At 45.3% G+C, this 22732-nt stretch overlaps 9 protein-coding genes across 10 annotated transcripts; 2 read left to right on the forward strand and 7 right to left on the reverse strand.

Moving 5' to 3' along the window:
* Window positions 1-11: 11 nt before the first annotated feature.
* On the reverse strand, window positions 12-3697 carry LOC111598090 (palmitoyltransferase Hip14). Of its 2 annotated transcripts, XM_023313139.2 has the most exons (5): window positions 3659-3697; window positions 2851-3581; window positions 1747-2421; window positions 1412-1691; window positions 12-1345 (listed from the first exon to the last, which is right to left on the reverse strand). In XM_023313139.2, the coding sequence occupies exons 2-5, from the start codon at window positions 3412-3414 to the stop codon at window positions 945-947; spliced, it is 1920 nt and encodes a 639-aa protein (XP_023168907.1). In that variant the 5' UTR covers window positions 3415-3581; window positions 3659-3697; the 3' UTR covers window positions 12-944. The 2 variants fall into 2 exon arrangements, with proteins under 2 accessions (XP_023168907.1, XP_030078543.1); XM_030222683.1 differs by having other exon boundaries at window positions 2851-3684.
* Window positions 3698-3877: 180 nt separating this feature from the next.
* LOC111598094 (DNA polymerase delta catalytic subunit) lies at window positions 3878-7416 on the forward strand. The gene is made up of 2 exons (XM_023313144.2): window positions 3878-4097; window positions 4155-7416. The coding sequence occupies exons 1-2, from the start codon at window positions 4036-4038 to the stop codon at window positions 7369-7371; spliced, it is 3279 nt and encodes a 1092-aa protein (XP_023168912.1). The 5' UTR covers window positions 3878-4035; the 3' UTR covers window positions 7372-7416.
* Window positions 7417-7447: 31 nt separating this feature from the next.
* LOC111598099 (ADP-ribosylation factor-like protein 1) lies at window positions 7448-8509 on the reverse strand. The gene is made up of 3 exons (XM_023313150.2): window positions 8367-8509; window positions 8023-8239; window positions 7448-7914 (listed from the first exon to the last, which is right to left on the reverse strand). Exons 1-3 carry the CDS (start codon window positions 8368-8370, stop codon window positions 7593-7595), a joined length of 543 nt encoding a protein of 180 aa, XP_023168918.1. The 5' UTR covers window positions 8371-8509; the 3' UTR covers window positions 7448-7592.
* A 220-nt stretch (window positions 8510-8729) lies between these two features.
* Window positions 8730-20645, forward strand: LOC111595342 (ATP-dependent helicase brm). The gene is given in 7 exon segments (XM_030224394.1): window positions 8730-8828; window positions 9104-9435; window positions 9499-9578; window positions 15400-16776; window positions 16836-18525; window positions 18587-19378; window positions 19445-20645. Coding segments are annotated over 6 exon segments (5145 nt in total). The 5' UTR covers window positions 8730-8828; window positions 9104-9158; the 3' UTR covers window positions 20374-20645.
* Window positions 9537-10752, reverse strand: LOC111598096 (inositol monophosphatase ttx-7-like). Its single transcript, XM_023313146.2, has 4 exons — window positions 10704-10752; window positions 10139-10638; window positions 9975-10078; window positions 9537-9874 (listed from the first exon to the last, which is right to left on the reverse strand). The coding sequence occupies exons 2-4, from the start codon at window positions 10616-10618 to the stop codon at window positions 9604-9606; spliced, it is 855 nt and encodes a 284-aa protein (XP_023168914.1). The 5' UTR covers window positions 10619-10638; window positions 10704-10752; the 3' UTR covers window positions 9537-9603.
* LOC111598098 (inositol monophosphatase 2) lies at window positions 10874-11915 on the reverse strand. Its single transcript, XM_023313149.2, has 2 exons — window positions 11252-11915; window positions 10874-11188 (listed from the first exon to the last, which is right to left on the reverse strand). The coding sequence occupies exons 1-2, from the start codon at window positions 11821-11823 to the stop codon at window positions 10912-10914; spliced, it is 849 nt and encodes a 282-aa protein (XP_023168917.1). The 5' UTR covers window positions 11824-11915; the 3' UTR covers window positions 10874-10911.
* Window positions 12402-13562, reverse strand: LOC111598097 (inositol monophosphatase 2). The gene is made up of 3 exons (XM_023313147.2): window positions 13066-13562; window positions 12781-12884; window positions 12402-12706 (listed from the first exon to the last, which is right to left on the reverse strand). The coding sequence occupies exons 1-3, from the start codon at window positions 13540-13542 to the stop codon at window positions 12436-12438; spliced, it is 852 nt and encodes a 283-aa protein (XP_023168915.1). The 5' UTR covers window positions 13543-13562; the 3' UTR covers window positions 12402-12435.
* On the reverse strand, window positions 14097-15179 carry LOC111598095 (inositol monophosphatase 1). Its single transcript, XM_023313145.2, has 2 exons — window positions 14543-15179; window positions 14097-14466 (listed from the first exon to the last, which is right to left on the reverse strand). Exons 1-2 carry the CDS (start codon window positions 15121-15123, stop codon window positions 14187-14189), a joined length of 861 nt encoding a protein of 286 aa, XP_023168913.2. The 5' UTR covers window positions 15124-15179; the 3' UTR covers window positions 14097-14186.
* A 103-nt stretch (window positions 20646-20748) lies between the features above and the next one.
* Window positions 20749-22701, reverse strand: LOC111595346 (SPRY domain-containing SOCS box protein 3). The gene is made up of 3 exons (XM_023309020.2): window positions 22216-22701; window positions 21368-21929; window positions 20749-20903 (listed from the first exon to the last, which is right to left on the reverse strand). The coding sequence occupies exons 1-3, from the start codon at window positions 22540-22542 to the stop codon at window positions 20764-20766; spliced, it is 1029 nt and encodes a 342-aa protein (XP_023164788.1). The 5' UTR covers window positions 22543-22701; the 3' UTR covers window positions 20749-20763.
* Window positions 22702-22732: the final 31 nt, after the last annotated feature.

The raw sequence follows: 22732 nt of genomic DNA on the forward strand, positions 1-22732 counted from the left end.
TAGTATATTGTAATATGCAATATTGTTTATATGTCGGTTGTTGCACTATAACATTTTACTTAAATGATTGCTGACTAGACTAGTGCATATTGAATTGAATCGCGTTTAGAATTTGGATTTTCCATTAAGTATGCAAATCGCTTTGTTTTTTCATTCGCCATATAAGTATATATATATATGTATCTATATATATTTAAAGTATTTGTTTGGTGTTTGTTCTTTTTGGTTTTTTAGTAGCTTAAACAGTGGCGAACCAAGCTAACCCAAAGGCAACTGCTAGAATTTTGTTTACTTTAATCTTGCTTTTAGAATACACATCATTTATAATTTGTAATACATATTTTGTAAAGTTTTGTATTTTGCTTTTCGTTTTCAACTGTGCGCTTTTTTTTAGAAATTTGTTTGAATTGTGTGTTAATTGAAAGTTGCAAGTATTGCACTCATTGTTAAATAATTCCATCTTTTTTTGTTTTGATTTTCTTGCATTAGTTACATATTTTGTTCGGTTTTTGTTTTTGGTATAACAAATACTTTAGAGTGAAGTCGAAAAAGAGTTTGTGTGTTTTGTTTTTTTTTTTTGAGGTAAATTAAGAAATGTGCTGAAAAATGTACAAAGTTTTGTAATTACAGGTAAAATACATGCACAATAAATGTACGTAGTTTGTGTGTTTGGGGCATCATCAATTATGCCCCATTTACTTGATCCGATATCGGTCAGCGACGACGCTTCTGTCTTTTGTCTTTATATATTGTTGTTGTTATTAAATCGTTGTTTTGCAGCAGCGCGTTCCAATTACAAATCACTAAAAAACATAATAATACGAAGCTAATCGGGTGGGCATATATATATCTAAAGCATTGTCTTCTTGTTATTAGCACACGAATCGTTGTTAGACATGCGCAATGGGCATTTGAAGCGTCTTCGCATCCCGATAGGATTTGTCCTACACGTACTGATGATCCCCGATCAGTCCATCGGCATCGGCACCATCAGCTCTCAGCAGCGGCTCCTTCTCAATTGTTTGATGCACCTGTGCATCGTAGTCGTAGTAGTTCATCCAATCCACGCGTCGCGGCTGCATCAAGCCGAAGCAATTGCATTCCAGAAAGTCAATTAAATTGAGTAGCGGTCCACGTGTAAACGGGCTCTGTCCACCCTTTGCCTGGAAATGGCGATAGCGACCACGGTTCATACGCTCATTGGTTGTCATGCCTAGGCAAATCACTTGATACGTTTGGCAAACAGTCAGCAATATGACCCAGGACATGTGCAACAAAGCATTGCCCATTACCCAGCCTACCCAGGCGTTGCAATTGCCAATTGCACGCATAGCGGTAAGGAAATCTAAAAATAGGGAATTTGTTAGCAATTTCAAAAATTTCAATACCTAATCGCTAAAAGTATATCTACCGTCAAAGTGCACATTACACTCGTTCACATAGAACTTAGAGCCGCCGTATAGCATCCAGGCACACATTATCAAGAGCATCCAGAGAAAGCCCATGAAGTAGCTGTGATTTTTGAGACCAATGCAATTGCCCACCCAGGGACAATGATGATCGAAGCGGGCCACACAACGGTCGCACACGGAGCAGTGCTTCGAGCGTATAGGTCGACGCACTAGGCAGCCCGAGCAGAAGGAGGCGGGCTCAAAGCCAATGCCACCGCGTTCCGAGAGCTCAATTATCGTCTGTATTAGAAAACGTTTTTACATAATGTCTACAGATATAAGTGATTTGGTATACCTTAAATCGCTGCTCTCGAGTGGGTCGTATAATGCCTGGATCACCCTTCCAGGACTTCAGAAAGCACACCCAGAGCGCCAGCGAGCTGATAAGGAAGCACACAGTGGTTGCTAGCGACACAGCATCATCGATATACATCAGCCAAGTAACATAGAACCAGGCCTTGGTCGCAAGATAAACGGAGAGCGGCAGCAGCGCCATCAGATGCTCATCGAACAGCGTTTTGCCAATGGTATGGAATATGGCATACAGGCAACCCAGCAGGAAAAATTTGATAATATACAGCGTATTAATGGTAAAGACAATACCAGCCAGATAGAAGGCAGTAAAGGGGCAGGCGACCATCGACCACCAGCGCAAGCGTTTGTCATGGCGTAGCTTTGAGACGAGTGATCGGCGCTGTTGGGAAGTCAAGGCGGCCTCTCTGACTCGGTCCATTACTTTGGCGCCAATCCAAATGGCACCGGTTTGTGATTCCAGCATCGAGAGCGGCGTCTCGGCACGCAAGTTAGGCACATCCAGCGAAGCTTTCGACTTAAGCACCAACGTGGATATGGCGGTGGAATTACGCGCTAGTATTGCCCAATGCAATGCCGTATTACCATGTGTGTAATCAACCATGGCGGGATTGGCGCCCAGCGTGAGCAGCAGCCGCACAGGGTCCAGAGCACATACCTGTCAAAGATACCCAATTATTTATAAATATTTTCATAGCATCTGTTCTCAACAGCTGTTTTGCTCAACAGTGTAAGTCTACGACATTCTAAAAATTATCACATATACAAATACGTATATGTATGTAAAATAACATAATTCATTCATTCATAAATTATAAATACTTAAATATTTCGTTCACTTCAAGCAAAGCAATAAAGAACAAATTAAATTGCTATATACTATGTTACATAAAAATAAATATATTAACTTGTTTAATATTTTCAACTATTTAAAATGAATTTATTTTATAATGTTTATTATGAATTTTAATTATTTAACTCATTGAAAAAAAAAACCAAAATGTCCTAATTCCTTTAATGTTTTATCGATAATTGTGGCATAATCACATTTTAATTTTGAATCGATTTAATCGATATCTTTACTCACCTTCCAGGCAGCCCACATGAGCGCCGTCATGCCGCCACGATCCTGCAGGTCGGGATCCACGCCTTTAGCTATGAAGTAGGCCACCAAGGCGGTGTGTGCAAACTGTGCGGCAATGTGTATGCAGGAGCAGCCCTCTGCATCGCGTATGCGCGGATCAGCGCCTGCTGCCATCAGCAGAACTACAGCGCCCAGGTGGCCCTGCCGTGTGGCCCAATGCAGCGGCGTAGCATTCAGTTCGCCGCCAACGGCGTCGACTGTGGCGCCCTTTTCCAGAAAATATCGAATAATATCTCTGCGATTGTTAATGGCTGCCCAGTGGAGTAATGTGACTGTTTCACTGTCGGGCTGATTGACATCCCAGCCAGACTCGACCAGATCCCGGACACGTGCTATCGCACCGTACTGTGTGGCCTTAACGATATCGAAGCCACTGTAGTCAGGCTCCACGGGCGCTGTGGGTGGTTGTTGAGCTATCAGTGCCGCCTGACGATCAGTGTCCATTTGATTGCCAGCACCGGGCACACACGAGCCAGTCGTGGCCGCATTGCAGGCGCTTTGGTACATTTTTGCAGCGTTTTTTTAATTGTGTGATTGTGATTGTGATTCACTTAACATCCCCCACAAACACACACACATACACACCCCCGCCAGGTGAATGAAGGTAATTGGTTGATATTCACAGGTCGAGCATTTTGCTGCGTATTATTGCCAGCAGCTGTTAATTTATGCAACTAAGAAACAAACATAGACGCACATTTGAGCTCTCAAATATTTACACAATTATAAGTTTTTAATGCGTTTTACATACGAAAATATCTGCTGCTGGTCAGTGTGACCGTTAGATACGTATGACTAAAATACTGCAAGCACAAGACATGTACCAGTTTTATAAATACCACAGCTCGCACAACAAAATACCAATATATTTATTGAGTTTAATATTGATAAACTTACAATATTGTGTTACATTCTAATTGTTAATTTAACCATATTTAATACGAACTAATTTACATATACATTTAAATATAACAAATTGCAATCTTGTAAATTCAACTAGCGCCAGAGCTGCCAATTTGTTTTAAATTAAACAGTTGATATTGCTTCTGATTATCCCGCGCAGTTTCCGCGTTTATCCATTGCAACGAATTGCGAATTTTCTAAGCTATTGTTTATATATTATACAACATGGATACCAAGCGGAAATTTAATGGCAATGGCAACACCAATGGTCATTCTAAAAAGCCCAGGTAAACTATTAATATAAAGATTTAAACATTTAAAAATAACAATGGTGCAACATGTAGAAATTACGATGACGACGACGACATGGGCGGTGGATTTGAATCGGAACTGGCTGCATTTGAGGGACTAGACGATCTAGATCAAACACAGTTGCTTGGCGAAGGACCTGAGAACCAACAAACTAGCGAACGCTGGTCTCGTGCGGTGCCTCCTGAACTAAACCCTGCCGAAGACAGCTTAATCTTTCAACAGCTGGATATAGAGAACTATGTTGGGCAACCGCTGCCAGGCATGCCCGGCGCCCAGCTAGGCCCGGTACCTGTGGTCCGCATGTTTGGGGTCACCATGGAGGGCAACTCCGTATGCTGCCACGTCCATGGTTACTGTCCATATTTCTATATAGTCGCACCAAGCAACTTCGAAGAGCGGCATTGCTCGGAGCTGCACGAGGCGCTCGGTAAGAAGGTAATCGCTGACATGCGCAGCAACAAGGATCATGTACAAGAGGCCGTGCTGGCCGTGGAGCTAGTGCAGCGACTCAACATCCATGGCTATCAGGGCGATACCAAACAGACGTATATCAAGATTACTGTTACGCTGCCCCGTTTTGTAGCTGCTGCCTCGAGACTGCTGAAGACGGCAGTCATCATGAGCTCCTTCGATTTTCAGGACTGTCGTGCCTTTGAGAACAACATCGACTTCGATATCCGCTTTATGGTGGATACACAGGTCGTAGGCTGTAATTGGATTGAGCTACCTCCAGGGGTTTGGCGTCTACGTGGACGAAACTCCAAGCCAGAGCCCGAATCTCGTTGCCAGCTCGAAGTCGACGTCGCCTACGATCGGTTTATATCGCATGAACCGGAAGGCGAATGGTCAAAGGTGGCGCCCTTGCGTATACTCAGCTTCGATATTGAATGCGCCGGTCGCAAAGGCATCTTTCCGGAAGCGAAAGTCGATCCGGTCATTCAGATAGCCAACATGGTCATCAGACAGGGCGAAACGGAGCCCTTCATTAGAAATGTGTTCACTTTAAAGGAATGTGCACCCATCATAGGCAGCCAGGTGCTGTGCTTCGCACAGGAGACGCAGCTGCTGGACAAGTGGGCGGCCTTTGTGAGAGAAGTGGATCCCGACATTCTAACCGGCTATAACATTAACAATTTCGACGTGCCCTATCTGCTGAATCGTGCTGCCCATTTAAAGGTGAAGAACTTTGAGTATTTGGGACGCATTAAGAACATCCGTTCAGTCATCAAGGAACAGGTGTTGCAGTCCAAGCAAATGGGCCGACGAGAGAATCAATATGTTAACTTCGAGGGCCGGGTGCCCTTCGATTTGTTTTTCGTGCTGTTGCGGGATTACAAATTGCGCTCGTACACGCTGAATGCTGTCAGCTATCATTTCTTGCAGGAGCAAAAGGAGGATGTGCATCACAGTATTATTACAGATCTGCAGAATGGGGACGAGCAGACGCGTCGCCGTTTAGCCATGTATTGTTTGAAGGATGCCTATTTGCCGCTGCGTCTGCTCGGCAAGCTGATGGCCATTGTCAATTATATGGAAATGGCGCGTGTGACGGGTGTTCCACTTGAGTCCCTGCTCACACGTGGCCAGCAAATCAAGGTGCTTAGCCAGCTGTTGCGTAAGGCCAAGACACGAGGATTCATAATGCCATCGTATACGTCGAGCGGCTCCGATGAGCAGTATGAGGGTGCAACGGTAATAGAACCGAAGAGGGGCTATTACGCAGACCCCATTAGCACGCTCGATTTCGCCTCACTGTATCCGAGTATAATGATGGCCCACAATCTCTGCTACACCACATTGCTGCTGCCTGGCACCAAGGATAAGATGAACTTGAGCGATGATCAAATTGAACGCACTCCGGCTAACAACTTCTTTGTAAAAGCAGAATTGAGACGTGGATTGTTGCCCGAGATTCTGGAGTCTTTGTTGGCGGCTCGAAAGCGCGCCAAGAACGATCTAAAAGTGGAGCAGGATCCGTTCAAGCGACAGGTGCTGGATGGCCGGCAGCTGGCACTGAAAATCTCTGCCAATTCGGTTTACGGCTTTACTGGCGCCCAGGTGGGTAAATTGCCTTGCCTCGAAATCTCGGGCAGCGTTACCGCCTATGGACGCACAATGATTGAGTTGACCAAGAATGAAGTGGAATCACATTATACACGCGCCAATGGCTATGAAAACGATGCATTCGTTATTTACGGCGATACTGATTCCGTAATGGTGAACTTTGGTGTGAAAACCTTGGAGCGCAGCATGGAGCTGGGCAGAGAGGCCGCCGATTTGGTTAGCTCGAAATTTGTGCGTCCCATTAAACTGGAGTTCGAGAAGGTCTACTATCCCTATCTGCTGATCAACAAGAAGCGCTACGCGGGCCTCTACTTCACCAAGCCGGACAAATATGATAAAATGGATTGCAAGGGCATCGAGACAGTGCGTCGGGATAACTCGCCATTGGTGGCCAACCTGATGAATTCGTGCCTGCAGAAGCTGCTCATCGAACGAGATCCTGATGGTGCTGTGGACTACGCCAAGCAAGTAATAGCGGATCTGCTATGCAACCGCATAGATATATCTCAGTTGGTCATAACCAAGGAGCTGGCCAAAACGGATTATGCAGCCAAGCAAGCACACGTGGAGCTGGCAGCAAAGATGAAGAAGCGCGATGCAGGCACAGCGCCTAAATTGGGCGATCGTGTGCCCTATGTTATTTGTGCAGCAGCCAAAAATACGCCGGCATATCAAAAGGCAGAGGATCCCCTGTATGTGCTGGAGAATAGCGTGCCCATTGATGCCAACTATTATTTGGAACAGCAGCTGTCAAAGCCACTGTTGCGCATCTTTGAGCCCATACTGGGCGACAAAGCGGAATCGGTATTGCTCAAGGGCGAACACACTCGCACACGTACTGTGGTCACCTCCAAGGTGGGCGGATTGGCGGGCTTTATGACTAAGAAGGCTTCGTGCATCGGCTGTAAGTCTCTTATGCCCAAGGGCTATGAGGATAAGGCTCTGTGCCCGCACTGTGAACCCAAGATGAGCGAACTTTACCAAAAGGAGCTCTCATCCAAGCGGGGCCTGGAAGAGACCTTTGCTCGTCTATGGACCGAATGCCAGCGCTGTCAGGGGTCACTGCATGAGGAGGTCATCTGCTCGAATCGTGATTGTCCCATTTTTTATATGCGCCAGAAGGTGCGCATGGAACTGAGCACACAGCAAGGCCGTGTGCATCGCTTCGGACTGCCTGAATGGTAGTTGATTGTTTCACATACATTATAAACCTATAATTTAATAATTATATTACTAGAAGTTATTACAAAGTTGTGTATATATGTATGTGTATGTGTGTGTGTGTGTGTGTGTGTGTTTGGATATTTGCGCAAGCGTTATAGATCTTCCAACTATCTCTGGGTGACACTTTGGACAATTTTACAAGGGGGCAGGCTCATTTAGGACATCGGGAGCGAGGGGCATGACTATTTGCGAGCTTGGAGCGTATTGGATAACCACTCCATTGCCTGATCTAGGCCCTCGCCTTTGGTGGCCGACGTTTTGAATATTTGAAATGTGCGATTTTTAAGATTTTCCAAACCTAACGCATGATGCACTTCAGCCACGGTCATGCAGCCCTCCATATCCTGTTTGTTGGCAAGCACAACAAGTATCGCGCCGGCTAGCTCCTCCTCGCGCAGCATGTATAACAGTTCATCTTTCGAGATACCTATGCGATCACGATCCACCGAGTCGACCACATATATAATTGCGTCTGTATTGCTATAATAACAACGCCAATAAGGTCTGCAATTAAAAGAAAACACATGTTTCCATAAATATGCCTACAACGATATTAGCTAGACTTCGCATTGAAATAATGCAATTGCTTTTTAACTGGCTATTAATAATCACCTAATACTGGTCTGTCCGCCCAAATCCCAGACTTGGAACTTGAGGTTTTTGTATGTGACCTGCTCCACGTTGAAGCCAATTGTGGGTATCGTTGTGACTACCTCGCCGACCTGTAACCTATATAATATTGTGGTTTTTCCGGCGCCATCCAGGCCCAATATTAAAATACGCATCTCCCGGGATCCAAGCAGACCACGAAAATAACTAAGCACCCCACCTGCAATACAAGAATATATGTAAGAAAAAAATTAAGAGGTGGTGACTTTAATGACAGGCGACAGACGAGATAAACGAGTATCATAAATTGACGGTGAGATGTGCTACCATTGCAGGGGATAACCTACCCATGATTAAAGCTCGATTGCAGCGTACTAAGTGCCTCTAAATGCTTAAGTATTAATAATAACTAACTAATTATGTTATTTCGCTTCTCCAACGAAATTCTGCTCTTGTTTTCACTAGATGACAAAAATTCTGCCATTCACCGGTGACGTAAACATGACGTGTCATAGCATACGTTCAGCACAACAAAAATATTTTTATTAAAAATAATGAATTTAATAATTAACTCTTAAGTTGCTATAAAAAATATATATAATTTTCTAATTTTTAAGAATATGTTACGTTCTTCTGAAAGAATTTTGCAATGAAAATTGTTAAGCTGAACGCAGCCAGTTTTTGCCGGTGCATAGGGTTGCCACAGATTTTATTTTGTTATACAGAGACGTCCGCCATTGTCGCGTCTATCGTCAAATAAAAAGTGTGAAAATCGAGAGACCTAAAACTCATTCAAATTGTGCAAATAGGTAAAATTTCGGTCTAAATATTGTGCAATATGGTGCCTGACAATATGACGAATACCAGGGACGCTTAAGATAAGCGCTAACGATGCTTTTTATAAGAATTTCAAGACATGTGCAAATAAAGTGTGTGCGGTGAGGGAGAGAGAGCAACAAAAGCCAAAAACCGATTACATATACAGTTTATATACATTTAAATGGACTTTGCGCAAAACGTAGAGCAATGAAATGCTAACATTTAAGCGAATATACCGTATTTTTATATTTGCACAACTTTTTAGCTAGCATTTTAACGGCCAATCCAGTGCAAAACGAACACACATAAACCGCAGCGAAATGGCCTCGCCCTCGCCGGCGAATAGTCCGATGCCGCCACCGCAAGCACCCAGCCCCATGGCACCGCCATCTCAGAGTCCTGCGCCCTCGCCGCACAGTCCCTATCCGCACCAGCCGCCCCAAGGACCGCCACAAGGACCACCGCCCGGTGCACCCCACATGCAGGGGCCTCCACCGCCGGGTCATCCAGCTGGACCGTACGGCCATCCCATGCAGCATGGACCACCTGGACAGGGTCCTCCAGTACACCATATGCCACCGCATCATCAGGGCATGAGTATGCGCAAAATTCGTTAATAATTCTGTTAACACATTTAATAACTGCTCAAATTATTTTCAGCCCCGCATATGGGCATGCAAATGCCACCAACTGGACCGAATATGTCGCCACTTGGCTATCAGCACGGCATGCCGCCCAATGTAAGTGCAGAATTTTAGTTCATAGCTAAGTGAATTTGTATTCCCTCATATGATCCGCCTGTTCGATCAGTTGTATTACCGACTGAGCAAGCGGCTCTGTGCCGGCTGCGACAAGATTTGGTTTCATCACATTGAAAGCGCTACCATTCGTATTGTGTACCACACCGCCGGCCTCACGCACAAGCAAAACGCCAGCAGCTACATCCCAAGGCTTTAAGTAATCCACGTGATAGACATCCAATGTGCCCTTTGCTACATACGCTAGAGACAATGCAGCGCTAGCCAAGCATCGCGTGCTGTTTTATAAATAGACAATAGAAAGTATAATTATATATGAATATATATAATTACATATATATATTATTATATATATTATATAGCTCTATCATAGCTTACCCAGCAGCAAAAGAGCCCAGCTTATAGGCACGTTTGAGACTTCTATCACGCAATTGAGGCACATTAATCAGCGTAATTTCAAGTCCAACCACTGCACTAGACATCTAAAAAATCAAAAATTCTTAATACGATCTGCTTTTCAGTTATTGATATGGTGTTTAAACCTCAGTTGCGGCGGTAACTTGAATAGGTTCGCCATTTAGAAAGGCGCCATGACCTTTCCTGGTCGAGAATAGCTCATTGGCTACCGGATTATAGATAATGCCTATCTCCAGCTCTTTATCAATAGTCAAAGCAACCGAAATACCGCAATGAGGCAGCCTGTGTATGTAGTTGGTGGTGCCATCAATAGGATCTATGATCCATGTAGGTGCATCTGTCAGATCTGGCAACTTCTTTTTACCAGCCAAGGTTTCCTCCCCTATAAAAACTGATTCCGGGAATGCTTTCAACAGACCCTCGGTTAGTTTTTCCTCAATTTGTTGATCGTAGACGGTGACGAAGTCAAAAAAGGCGTCTTTTACCATGACCTCCTTCTTGGCTTTATTATAGCCCTCCATAAATATGGGACCGCATTTGGTAATCAAGTCCAGCGCAACATCATAGTACTCCTTAATCTTTGTTTCCCTCGTATCGTGGGTCATGTTCACAAGTTGTAAAAATGCTAAAACACATAAGCAAGTAAATATTTGCCTGTCCATGCTAGAGCGATCGTAAAGTGAGACTTACAGTAAGATTTGCTGTCTATAGCACAACTAATCAGCTCCGTTAGTTTATCTACTATTTTGATCAAAAAGCTAATAGAGCTTTTGCTTTCAAGAAGCTTTGCAGTAACGCAGATAACAACTAAACAATTATTTGAGCTTTTTCGTCAGAACAGTGTACGAAGCTTTCTTTGTTGAACGGGTTTTATTCATAAATATATTTTCTGTAGATTCTAAGGATCAGTGCCGCCAACGGAATGTTCCTGATCGGCTTTGCGAAGCAGGTTCTCAATTTCTTTGCGCAACTTTTCGGTGCCGGCACAAATTAAATCCGGTTTCATAATGTCAAAAGGTCCTCCAAAAGGATGCGTGACTACTCCACCAGCCTCGTGCACCAACAACGAGCCAGCGGCGCAGTCCCAAGGATACATATCCTCAATATAAAAGGCATCCAAATTGCCGGCAGCCACCATGCACAGCTCATCCACAACGCAGGAGTAGGCCAACAAGCTGAGCAGAGCAGAAGGCGACACTGTTAAATGTAGTCAAATATTTTTAGCTTGGCTAACTTACCGCCTGGCATGCAATCCCACATGGTAGATTCGTTTGATGTGCTTGTTAGCCACATTGTGCACATGCAACAGGGACACCTCATAGGCCACATTGGCATCCCGCAAACGCTCACAATTGCTCACATGAATGGGCTTGCCATTGCAAAAGGCGCCTTGCCCCAGCTTCGCTGTGTAGAGCTTGCCCTGGGCTGGATTATTTACAATGCCCAGAACGATTTGCTTATTGATTGAAAGCCCGATTGAGACGCAAACATGTGGAATTTGTTTAATGAAATTGGAGGTGCCGTCGATGGGATCGATGATCCAGGTGGGCGCATCAGTCAGCTCTTTAGATACATTATTATTCTTGGCCGTATCCTCCTCGCCAATGAACTTATGCTGCGGATATTTGGCCAAGATCTCGCCCATCAGAAACTCCTCGATTTTGTTGTCATAGTCGGTGACCACATCATAGAATGCACCCTTAATGTCCACGTGCTTCTCCGCTCGATTGTAGCCCTCGATCAGTATATCGCCAGCCTTTTTCGCTAGCGGGTAAATGAAGTTATACAACTCCTCAATTTGCGTTAACATATTGGTAGCTGGCTGAGGCTTAGACTTGTTACTAGCGGTAGGCGTTGTTACTCCACAGACATCAGCTACCGACTGAACCGGACTGTGATGCTCGCTTGGTTTTAACGCGCTCTCGCATTTGTTTATTTTGAGTATTTTGATGCGCTCAATAAAAATACTTGCAATGAAATATTATATGATGACAGAGAGTTCCAAAGATGAACTGACAATTGAAATCTGTTGCTTGCGTTTTATCGCATTTGACAACTACAAATAGACATTTCATTATCTTTAACATACATGTGTCTGACGTGCAGGGTAGTCGAAGTATTTGCAGAATGAAACTAGTTTCGACTGACGGATATGATATAATATATATAAAGATAATTCTTTTGTAAAATATTTGGTTACTTCATCTGTTTGTGACCTTTGCCCACGCAAGCTTAAATTCATTTTACTGTAAATTTTCTCAAGATGTTCGTTGATTTAGCCACACATTCTTCAAGTTTTCTATTTTTAAATATGAATTTGTTTAGTTTTATTTAATTTTAAACAACATAAATTCATAATTATTATATCATTTACTTGAATTTGATCTTTGTCTGAGCTTTAAAATATTCATTTACATATCATTTACTTAAATGTATATTCAGTTATTTTATCAGCCTCTGCAATGAGGCTAATTACATTCTTGGCCAGCTCTTCTGTGCCGGCGCATGCCAAATCGGGCTTCATAATATTGAATTTGCCGCCTTTGGTATGGTATATAGAGCCACCCGCCTCTTTCAGTATAACAGCGCCAGCTGCGATATCCCAGGGCTGCAGATCATCGATGTGATAGGCATCGCATTGTCCCGTTGCCACATAGCAAAGAGCAAGAGCCCCGCTGCCAAAGCTGCGCGTGCTGTAAAGTGCAAAGTTTGAGTACTTTTTCCACTCTCTCTCTTTGTCTCTCATTCTCTTATGCTTTTTACTTACGCTGTGGCATTTGAGCCTAACTTATAAAGTCGTTTGATATTCTTGTCTCTAACAGCGGCTGCATGTATGAGTGAGATTTCTAGGGCAATTACAGCTTGATTTATCTAAAGCAGAAAAAAAGCTTTGTGATTGAGAATCGCAATATGTTTACCGTAAAGTCTTGTTTATGATTTGCAGGTGCATGCAAACATCAAATTAAAAATGTTGCCATACATACTGATATTTGTTTGCTGTCACGATGATTGTAGGTTTTTTTTTTGGCAGCTAGATAATGAGAACACTTACCGTAGTCACTTTGGATGTGTGTATGCGCTGGTCATTTAGGTAGGCGCCGTGTCCCTTATAAGCCGCGAATAATTCATTCGCCGGCGGATTATAGATAATGCCAATGACGAGCTCCTTTTGCACGGCCAGACCCACCGAAATGCAGCAATGCGGTATGCGATGTACGAAATTTGTAGTGCCATCAATGGGATCAATGATCCAGGTGGGCGCATCAGTTAACTCCGCTTGACGTTTGTTAGCTGCCGAATCCTCTTCACCAATGATCAGAGACTCGGGAAAGGCAGTTTGCAAACCCTTCGTAAGGAAGTCCTCAATCTGCTTGTCGTACACAGTGACCAGATCATAGAAATCTTTCTTAACCGTAAAATCTGCTTTGGGCTTCCTATAACCCTCCATCAGCATAGGGCCGCATTGCTTCACCAAGTCCAGCGCCACCTCATAATACTCCTTCAATTTCGACTCACAAATTGAGCACATTTTTCCTGCTTTGCACTCGACAAACTGATGCTAACCACTGAAATTTTTATATCTAATTGAGTTGCGACCAAACAGCTTTACAAAGCTTTGTCAGAAAGCTCTGGTCGACGCGAAACTTTGAACTTTTACAAAGCGTAGAGTCATGTGGAAGAGGTATCGCTGGTTTGTGATTAGGCCTGTACGAGATGATAGACAAGAATAAAAGATAAGTTTAATCTACGACTTGATTACCATGTCAACATCTCCTTTTAAAGCTGTAAAATTGTTAAGCTACAGACAAAGTAAATTTGTGTCAGTTGATAAGAGCTCGGACTTCAATTAAGCTACATAATGTAAAATATAGGGTATTTAAAGAAGGCAGTTAGGAATTTGAACTTTATTTTGGATATATTTTTAGAATGCCTTCTAAAAGCTGAATCGCAATTGATGGGGAGTGGAAACTTTATTATACGAATGTGTCATAATTTCAAGTTAAATTTATTGTTAGCTAACTAAGCATGAAGTTAAAAGTTAAGGCAACTTAAAGTTAAGCAAAACAATGAGTTGATTCGTAAAGAGGAGTAATTATTTTAACCTGTAATTCATATATACGCATATCAGGTTTACGAATCAAAAATCAACAATACTTTAGCCCAAGTTTACATTCAAATATCCTCTCCACTTCCCACAGACTTGGCTTGATCTGCCTTGCGTATAAGAGTTTCAATTTGCAATCTCAGTGCCTCTGTGCCGGCACATATCAAATCTGGCTTCATAATGTCAAAGGCTCCGCCATAGGGATGGGTAACAACGCCGCCGGCTTCGCGTATTAGCAAATAGCCCGCGGCACAGTCCCAGGGATACATGTCCTCAATGTGAAAGGCATCCAAATTGCCAGCGGCGACCATGCAAAGGGAGTCCACCACAGCCGAATAGCCAAGCAAGCTAAATAGCAGACGCAGAAAGATATATTGAGTGCAGATTCGATTGCTTTAAGTGATTAGCCATGAGCTCAACGCACCGTCTCGCCTGCGAGCCCACGTAGTAGATGCGTTTGATGTGCTTGTTCCTTATCCTCGGCTCGTGCAGCAAGCACACCTCATAGGCAACGTTAGCATCATTCAGACGCTCACAATTGCTCACATGTATCGGCTGACCATTGCAGAAGGCGCCCTGTCCCAGCTTCGCCGAGTAGAGCTTGCCCTGGGCTGGATTATTCACAACTCCCAGCACAATTTGCTTATTAATTGAGAGTCCTATGGACACTGATACGTGTGGTATTTGCTTGATGAAATTGGAGGTGCCGTCAATGGGATCTATGATCCAGGTGGGTGCATCCGTCAGCTCCTTCGTTATATTGTTGTTCTTGTGCGTATCCTCTTCGCCAATAAACTTATGCTCCGGATAGCTGGCGAGTATGCTGTCCATCAGAAACTCTTCTATTTCATTGTCGTAGTCGGTGACTACGTTGTGAAACTCGTTACGCTTCAGCGTAACCTTTTTGCCCGCATTTTGATAGCCTTCGTACAGTATTTCACCTGCTCTAACAGCCAGCGGATAGATGAACTCGTATAGCTCATCGATATCGCTTTTGTTTGACATTGTTTGCTTTCGAGTCTGGGTTGTGGATGCGTCGTCAGCTGCCCTCGAGAACTGAACGTGCACTGAGTAGTCGAAACGGGTTTCTCACTCATTTCATTTGTGGCTACAGAATCGCTCAACGTCGAGAGATACCAAAAGCTTTCTGTCTAATTGCCTTGCACATTGAAAACAAGCTAGAAATTCTGTATTTGGGAAGTCGCCACATGAATGCTCTGGCTTGCACTGGATTGTTATTCTTAGCACATTTGGATTCATAAAACTTGTATATCTTTGCAGGGTCCGCCGCAGCCTGGTCAGGGTCCGCCTGGTGGTCCGCCCGGTGGCCCGCCCGAACGTTCTGGCCAAGAGAATCTACATGCTTTGCAGCGCGCCATTGACTCGATGGAGGAGAAGGGTCTGCAGGAGGATCCACGTTATTCACAACTCTTGGCCATGCGCGCCACCTCCAAGCATCAGCATCTTAATGGCAATCAGGTAAATCTGCTGCGCACACAGATTACTGCCTATCGGATGCTGGCGCGCAACAAGCCCATTTCCATGCAGATGCAGCAGGCACTGCAGGCGGCACAGCAGCAGCAGCAGCAGCAGCAACAGCAACAACAACCGCCACAACCCATTGGACCACCGGGTATGCCGGGTGGACCGCCACCGGGTGGGCCGCATGCGGGTCCGCAACCTATGCAGGCGCAACAACCGCCCTCAACGGGCACACCGCCGCAATGTTCCACGCCACCAGCTAGTCCATATGGGCCGCCTGGGCCTGGTCAGAAAATGCAGCCAGCGCCTCCGCCGCATATGCAGGGGCAACCGTTGCAGCCACAGCCTCCACTAATTGGCGGCGCACCACCACCGCCCCAGCAGCACCAACAGCAGCTTCAACAGCAACAGCAGCAACAACAGCAGCAGCAGCAACAGCAGCAGCAGCAACAGCAGCAGCAGCAACAACAACAGCAGCAGCAACAAATGCAGCAGCAGCAACAGCAACAACAACAGCAGCAGCAGCAGCCACCGCATGAGCAAATGCAGCATCAGCAACACAATGGCGGTAAGCCGCTGGCCATGGGCCCTGCTGGCGGACCGCCGCTGATACCAGCCACGCCCATGCAGGCGCAGGGCATACGGCCCGCAGCTCCATGTCTGCCCGGCAGTCAGGTGGTGCCTCCGGGGCCACCACGGCCGGGTGCGCCGCCTGGACAACAGCAGCCGATGGCCAAGCCGAACCGCGTAACCACTGTGGCCAAACCGGTGGGTCTCGATCCCATAACGTTGCTGCAAGAGCGCGAGAATCGCATTGCCGCTCGCATTTCGTTGCGCATGCAGGAACTGCAACGTCTGCCTGCTACCATGTCCGAGGATCTACGTCTGCAGGCCGCCATTGAGTTGCGGGCATTGCGTGTTCTGAATTTCCAGCGCCAGCTGCGTATGGAAATCGTACAGTGCACCAGGCGAGACACTACTCTGGAAACGGCCATCAATATGAAGTTCTACAAGCGTACCAAGCGCCAAGGCTTGCGAGAGGCACGCGCCACCGAGAAGCTGGAGAAACAACAAAAGCTCGAGGCGGAACGTAAACGCAGGCAGAAGCATCTGGAGTTCTTATCTGCTGTGCTGCAGCATGGCAAGGATCTGCGTGAATATCATCGCAACAACAAGGTGAGTACAAAATAAGATATTTCTGAAGCTCTGACTAAGTCTTGACTATCCATTTGCAGGCTCAGCTGGCGCGCATGAACAAGTCGGTGATGAACTACCATGCGAATGCGGAACGCGAACAGAAGAAGGAACAGGAGCGCATTGAGAAGGAGCGTATGCGGCGCTTGATGGCTGAGGATGAGGAGGGCTATCGCAAGCTGATTGATCAAAAGAAGGACAAACGTTTGGCATTCCTGCTGTCGCAGACAGACGAGTATATTAGCAATCTCACACAGATGGTGAAGCAGCATAAGGACGATCAGATGAAGAAGAAGGAGGAGGAGGGCAAACGTCTGCAGCAATACAAAAAGGAGCTGCTCATGAGCGGCGAATATGTCAACATTGATGAGAGCAGTATTGCGGCCGACATGCGCGTCCATGTGGTGGAGCAGTGCAGCGGCAAGAAGCTAACCGGAGATGATGCACCCATGCTTAAGCATTTACATCGCTGGCTTAACATGCACCCGGGTTGGGATTGGATTGACGACGATGATGATGACAATGACGAGTCGCCCGAGAAGAAGCCAAAACCAAAGCTAGAGGAACAGCCGCAATTGGAGCGCAACGCTGCTGCCGAGGGATCTGAGGATGTGACAGATAAATCTGCGCAGCCAGGCGACGCGGGTGCCAATGACCTGATGAATCAAGTTAAAGTGGAGGACGATGAGTATCGTACGGAGGAGCAGACATACTACAGCATTGCGCACACCGTGCACGAGAAGGTCTTCGAGCAGGCTAGCATCATGGTCAACGGTCAGCTGAAGGAGTATCAGTTGAAGGGTCTCGAATGGCTGGTTTCGCTTTACAATAACAATTTGAATGGCATTTTGGCCGATGAGATGGGTCTGGGCAAGACCATCCAAACGATTTCTCTGGTCACCTATTTAATGGATCGCAAAAAGGTTATGGGTCCATACCTAATCATTGTACCACTCTCTACGCTGCCCAATTGGGTGCTAGAGTTTGAGAAGTGGGCGCCTTCCGTCGGCGTCGTTAGCTATAAGGGCAGTCCACAGGGTCGACGTCTGCTCCAGAATCAAATGCGAGCCACCAAATTTAATGTGCTGCTGACCACATACGAGTATGTGATCAAGGACAAAGCGGTTTTGGCCAAGATACAATGGAAGTATATGATTATCGATGAGGGCCATCGCATGAAGAATCATCATTGCAAATTGACGCAGGTGCTCAATACGCATTACATAGCGCCTTATCGGCTGCTCCTTACGGGTACACCACTACAGAACAAGCTGCCCGAGCTCTGGGCACTGCTTAACTTTTTGCTACCTTCAATTTTCAAGTCGTGCTCCACTTTTGAGCAGTGGTTCAATGCGCCATTCGCCACCACTGGCGAGAAGGTTGAATTGAATGAGGAGGAAACCATTTTGATCATTCGACGTTTACACAAAGTGTTGCGTCCTTTCCTGCTGCGTCGTCTCAAAAAGGAGGTGGAGCATCAGCTGCCGGACAAGGTCGAGTACATTATCAAGTGCGATATGTCCGCGTTGCAGCGTGTCCTCTACAAGCACATGCAGAGCAAGGGTGTCCTGCTCACCGATGGCTCTGAGAAGGGCAAGCATGGCAAGGGCGGGGCCAAGGCTCTGATGAACACCATCGTTCAGCTGCGTAAGCTTTGCAATCATCCATTCATGTTCCAGCACATCGAGGAGAAGTACTGCGATCATACTGGAGGACACGGCGTTGTTTCAGGTAAATATTTCCGTATATATTCTTCTATGCAGTTCCATTTAACACTTGCCTTACTTTGCAGGGCCTGATCTATACCGTGTGTCGGGTAAATTTGAGCTGCTGGATCGCATCTTGCCCAAGCTGAAAGCAACCAATCATCGTGTGTTGCTCTTCTGTCAGATGACCCAGTGCATGACCATTATTGAGGATTACCTCGGTTGGCGCCAGTTTGGCTACTTGCGTCTGGATGGTACCACCAAGGCCGAGGATCGTGGCGAATTGCTGCGTAAATTCAATGCGAAGGGCTCCGATTATTTTGTCTTCTTGCTGTCCACACGCGCTGGTGGCCTCGGTTTGAATTTGCAGACAGCCGACACAGTTGTTATTTTCGATTCCGATTGGAATCCGCATCAGGATCTGCAGGCACAGGATCGTGCTCATCGTATCGGTCAGCGGAATGAGGTGCGTGTGCTGCGTCTCATGACGGTCAATTCGGTTGAGGAGCGCATTTTGGCCGCGGCTCGATACAAGCTAAACATGGACGAGAAAGTCATTCAGGCGGGCATGTTCGATCAGAAGTCCACGGGCAGTGAGCGTCAGCAATTCCTGCAAACAATTTTGCATCAGGACGACAATGAGGAGGAGGAGGAGAACGAAGTCCCAGATGATGAAATGATTAATATGATGATAGCGCGCAGTGAGGAAGAAATTGAAATCTTCAAGAAAATGGATATTGAACGCAAGAAAGAAGATGAGGATATTCACCCGGGTAGAGAGCGTCTAATCGATGAGTCCGAGCTACCCGACTGGCTGACCAAGGACGACGACGAGGTGGAGCGTTTCCATTATCAATATGATGAGGATACCATATTGGGTAAGTAGATATATATTTACATCTAAAGCAATTATCGTAAACTAATTCTGTTACTTAAATTCGTAGGTCGCGGATCACGACAGCGCAAGGAAGTTGACTATACGGACAGCTTGACCGAAAAGGAGTGGCTGAAGGCTATCGATGATGGCGCTGAATTTGATGAAGAGGAGGAAGAGGATAACGACTCTAAGCGCAAACGTCGCAAGCGCAAGAATCGCAAAGATGAGTCCGATGATGATTCGCTTATATTGAAGCGCAGACGCCGCCAGAACTTAGACAAACGCTCCAAGAAGCAAATGCACAAGATTATGAGCGCGGTCATCAAGCACACACAGGATGGTCGCACGCTGTCAGAGCCATTTATGAAGCTACCCTCGCGTCAGCGACTGCCCGACTATTATGATATTATCAAGCGACCGGTAGACATTAAGAAAATACTGCAGCGCATCGAGGACTGTAAATATGCAGATCTCAATGAGTTGGAAAAGGACTTTATGCAGCTCTGCCAGAATGCGCAAATCTACAATGAGGAGGCGTCGCTCATTTATCTCGATTCCATAGCGTTGCAGAAGATTTTTGTCGGTGCGAGGCAAAGGATAACAGCAGCAGCCGATGCGTCTGCTGTGGCCGCAGGCGAAAATACTGGCGATGCTCATGGGAATGGAGGTGGCGCAGGTGTTTCTGATGATTCAGATAATGATGGCGACGACGGTGATGATGGTTCGGATGATGAGGAGATAGCCACCACATCTGCGGCGGCAGTTAAAATGAAGCTGAAACTTAACAAATCGCTGGCCAGTGCACCATCCACGCCCACACAATCCTCAACAGCTGCCTCGGTGGCCAGTGGTGCAGCGACCACATCCAAGAAACAAACGCGTCGGAAGCGCGCTCAAAAGAAGTACACAATTTCGGATGATGATGACGATGACATGGACTAGCTGCCACTGGGCGTCATTTTCAAGCGCGCATCGAACGGTGCCGAATTCAACTAACATTTAGTTTATTTTAAGTTCTTTTAGCCACACCCCAACTCAGTTCAACCTACCTACCCCAAGCACCACAGCCCCGAGCATCCCAATCCCACGCAGCATTGCAATAATGAAACTTTCTACAGTTTTTCGCACATACAAAAAAACAATGATATATTCATATATATTTAAAGCAAATACTTTTTAAATAAATCCACAGTCTGTCCTAAATAATCCAGACTGTCTTTATAGAAAAACAAAAACAAATATACTGGAATTTACAAAACATACAAAAAAACAACAAAAGAGTATTTGCAACAGCATATAAAAAATACATTGTAATTGTAGGAAATGCAAAAAAAATTATATATATATAAATATATATGTAATAAGTTCAAAGCCGATATCCTCCAGCTATAACAAATTGTAAAAATATTCATCACAGAACTCGTGAATGGATGAGGCATATTCCTCATCGCCGCTGTCGTTGCGCCGCACTGGAATTTTGTGCGCGTTCGCATATAGATCCTCATCGATACTGACATCATCGGTCTCTGAAAAATTATATATGTTCAATTGAATGCCAATTGTCTAAGGGCGTAGACAACAAGCTGCAGACAGACATGGGCAAGTATCTAGGTCAGAGCTTGAAGAAGTCTAGATTATTGAAGGGCTACACGGACACAAATATATTTATATATAATTAAGTATACATATATTATTTATAAATATATATATATATATATAAATATAAATATATATTTGTATTATATTCTAATGTAGTTCAGTTAGAGAAGCTTTCGAGAAAAGTACATTTGATATACTTTAGCTGCGTTTATCTCGAGCTGTCAAATTAAATTACAAGAGATAAGGCGTTCTATTTGTTTATATATTTCTCAAATATTTGTTGTAAATAGAGCAAATTACTCGACATAATTCGAAATGATTTCCTTAAGCATGATTAACTTTTGAAGCAATACTCTTATCGGCAACTGGTATAAACAGTTAATGAGCTTACCTCTATATTTTTGTTTTCGGCCCAAACGTAGCTTGGAGCTTGATAGCACCGCCTCGTCTCCTAAGTCCAAGTCCAGATTTGTAGAGCATCTGGAATAGCGTACGGGTGGCGCTAGAAACCAATAGGATTGCATAATGCTTTTCAGGCCAGGCATTTGACGCAGTTCATCGAGTTTTTGCGGCTGCTTGGCAAGTGATTCGAATGCGCGCAGCTGTAGCGTCGCTGGTTGTGAGGTGGAGTTAATCAAGCGGATGACAGACCTGGCAGCTGTGGAGCAGACCATCGGATAGATTTTGACATGTGGATCTGTTGGTATGTTCGTGTAGGCCACGCCTAGGGAGCGACGATTCAAAAAGAATTCCAAATGGCCACGCGTGCGATCCAGATAGATGCCCACCAAACAGCCCTGAGAAAACTTTTGGCCATACGGCAACTGATCACCGCAATGCTGGATTTTACCGTTGTAGGAGTAGCCCCAGGATTGGGCATTAGTGCCCAGGGCAGAGACGAAATGGAATTTGAATTGTTCCAGATTAACGCTACCGGTGCCTATGCCAAACATCTAGAAAACATAAGAGAGAGAGAGGGGCTGACAAATAGTAACCAAGTGGAATAATTACGTTTGCATTGACCTTTTCAGAAACGGGAGGGCGGCTTAAAGTAGGAATACAAGTTTCTTATCAGTTCTCACTCGTTCTGTTACGAGCTATGCACCACAGATTCCCTCATGCCGAGAGAATGGCTGACTGTGTCAAGTGCGCTTCAGCTGTCTTATCTTCTAAAGTGTCGCTTATCTCGCTAGCTATTTTAATCCCTTCTGATGCAGTTGCCCATGCACTAGAACTTACCACATCAGTACCAGCCAGCACCGTAATAACACGCATCTCCCAGAAGTGAACTTTGTCCTGCTGCAGCGGCTGTTCGCCACGCACAATGGCCGTGCCTTGACTGTAGGTGGGATGGAAGACGATATCTCTGCCAATGACTTGGGCATCGGATTCTTCCGCTTGATGCCACTGCCACTGCAGACCATTCCCACTGTCCTCTCCACAGCAACACGTGACCAGATCAGGAATGTTTCGTTTGTGGTTGGCTATATCAATGCAGCTGGGAAAGCGACAATCGCAGAAACCAGGACAGCGCAGGTCCTGATCGGTGCTTGGTAGCGACAGCATTTTGATGAGTTTTATTTTCAAATTGCTTGATCCTGCCGACGATCCACTCACTAACGAGATCGCAATGCAACTGAGTTGCTTATCGATTTGCAGCTCAATAAATTACAAATTCAAGAGAGCGAGAACTTTTGTTTTGTTTACTTCTGTGTTTCAATGGAGTGTGACCAAAGCGGAAAGCAAAACCAGTGTT

This window comes from Drosophila hydei, unplaced genomic scaffold, assembly GCF_003285905.1.
Source record: "Drosophila hydei strain 15085-1641.00,03,60 unplaced genomic scaffold, DhydRS2 tig00000001-arrow-pilon, whole genome shotgun sequence".
NCBI lineage: Eukaryota > Metazoa > Arthropoda > Insecta > Diptera > Drosophilidae > Drosophila > Drosophila hydei.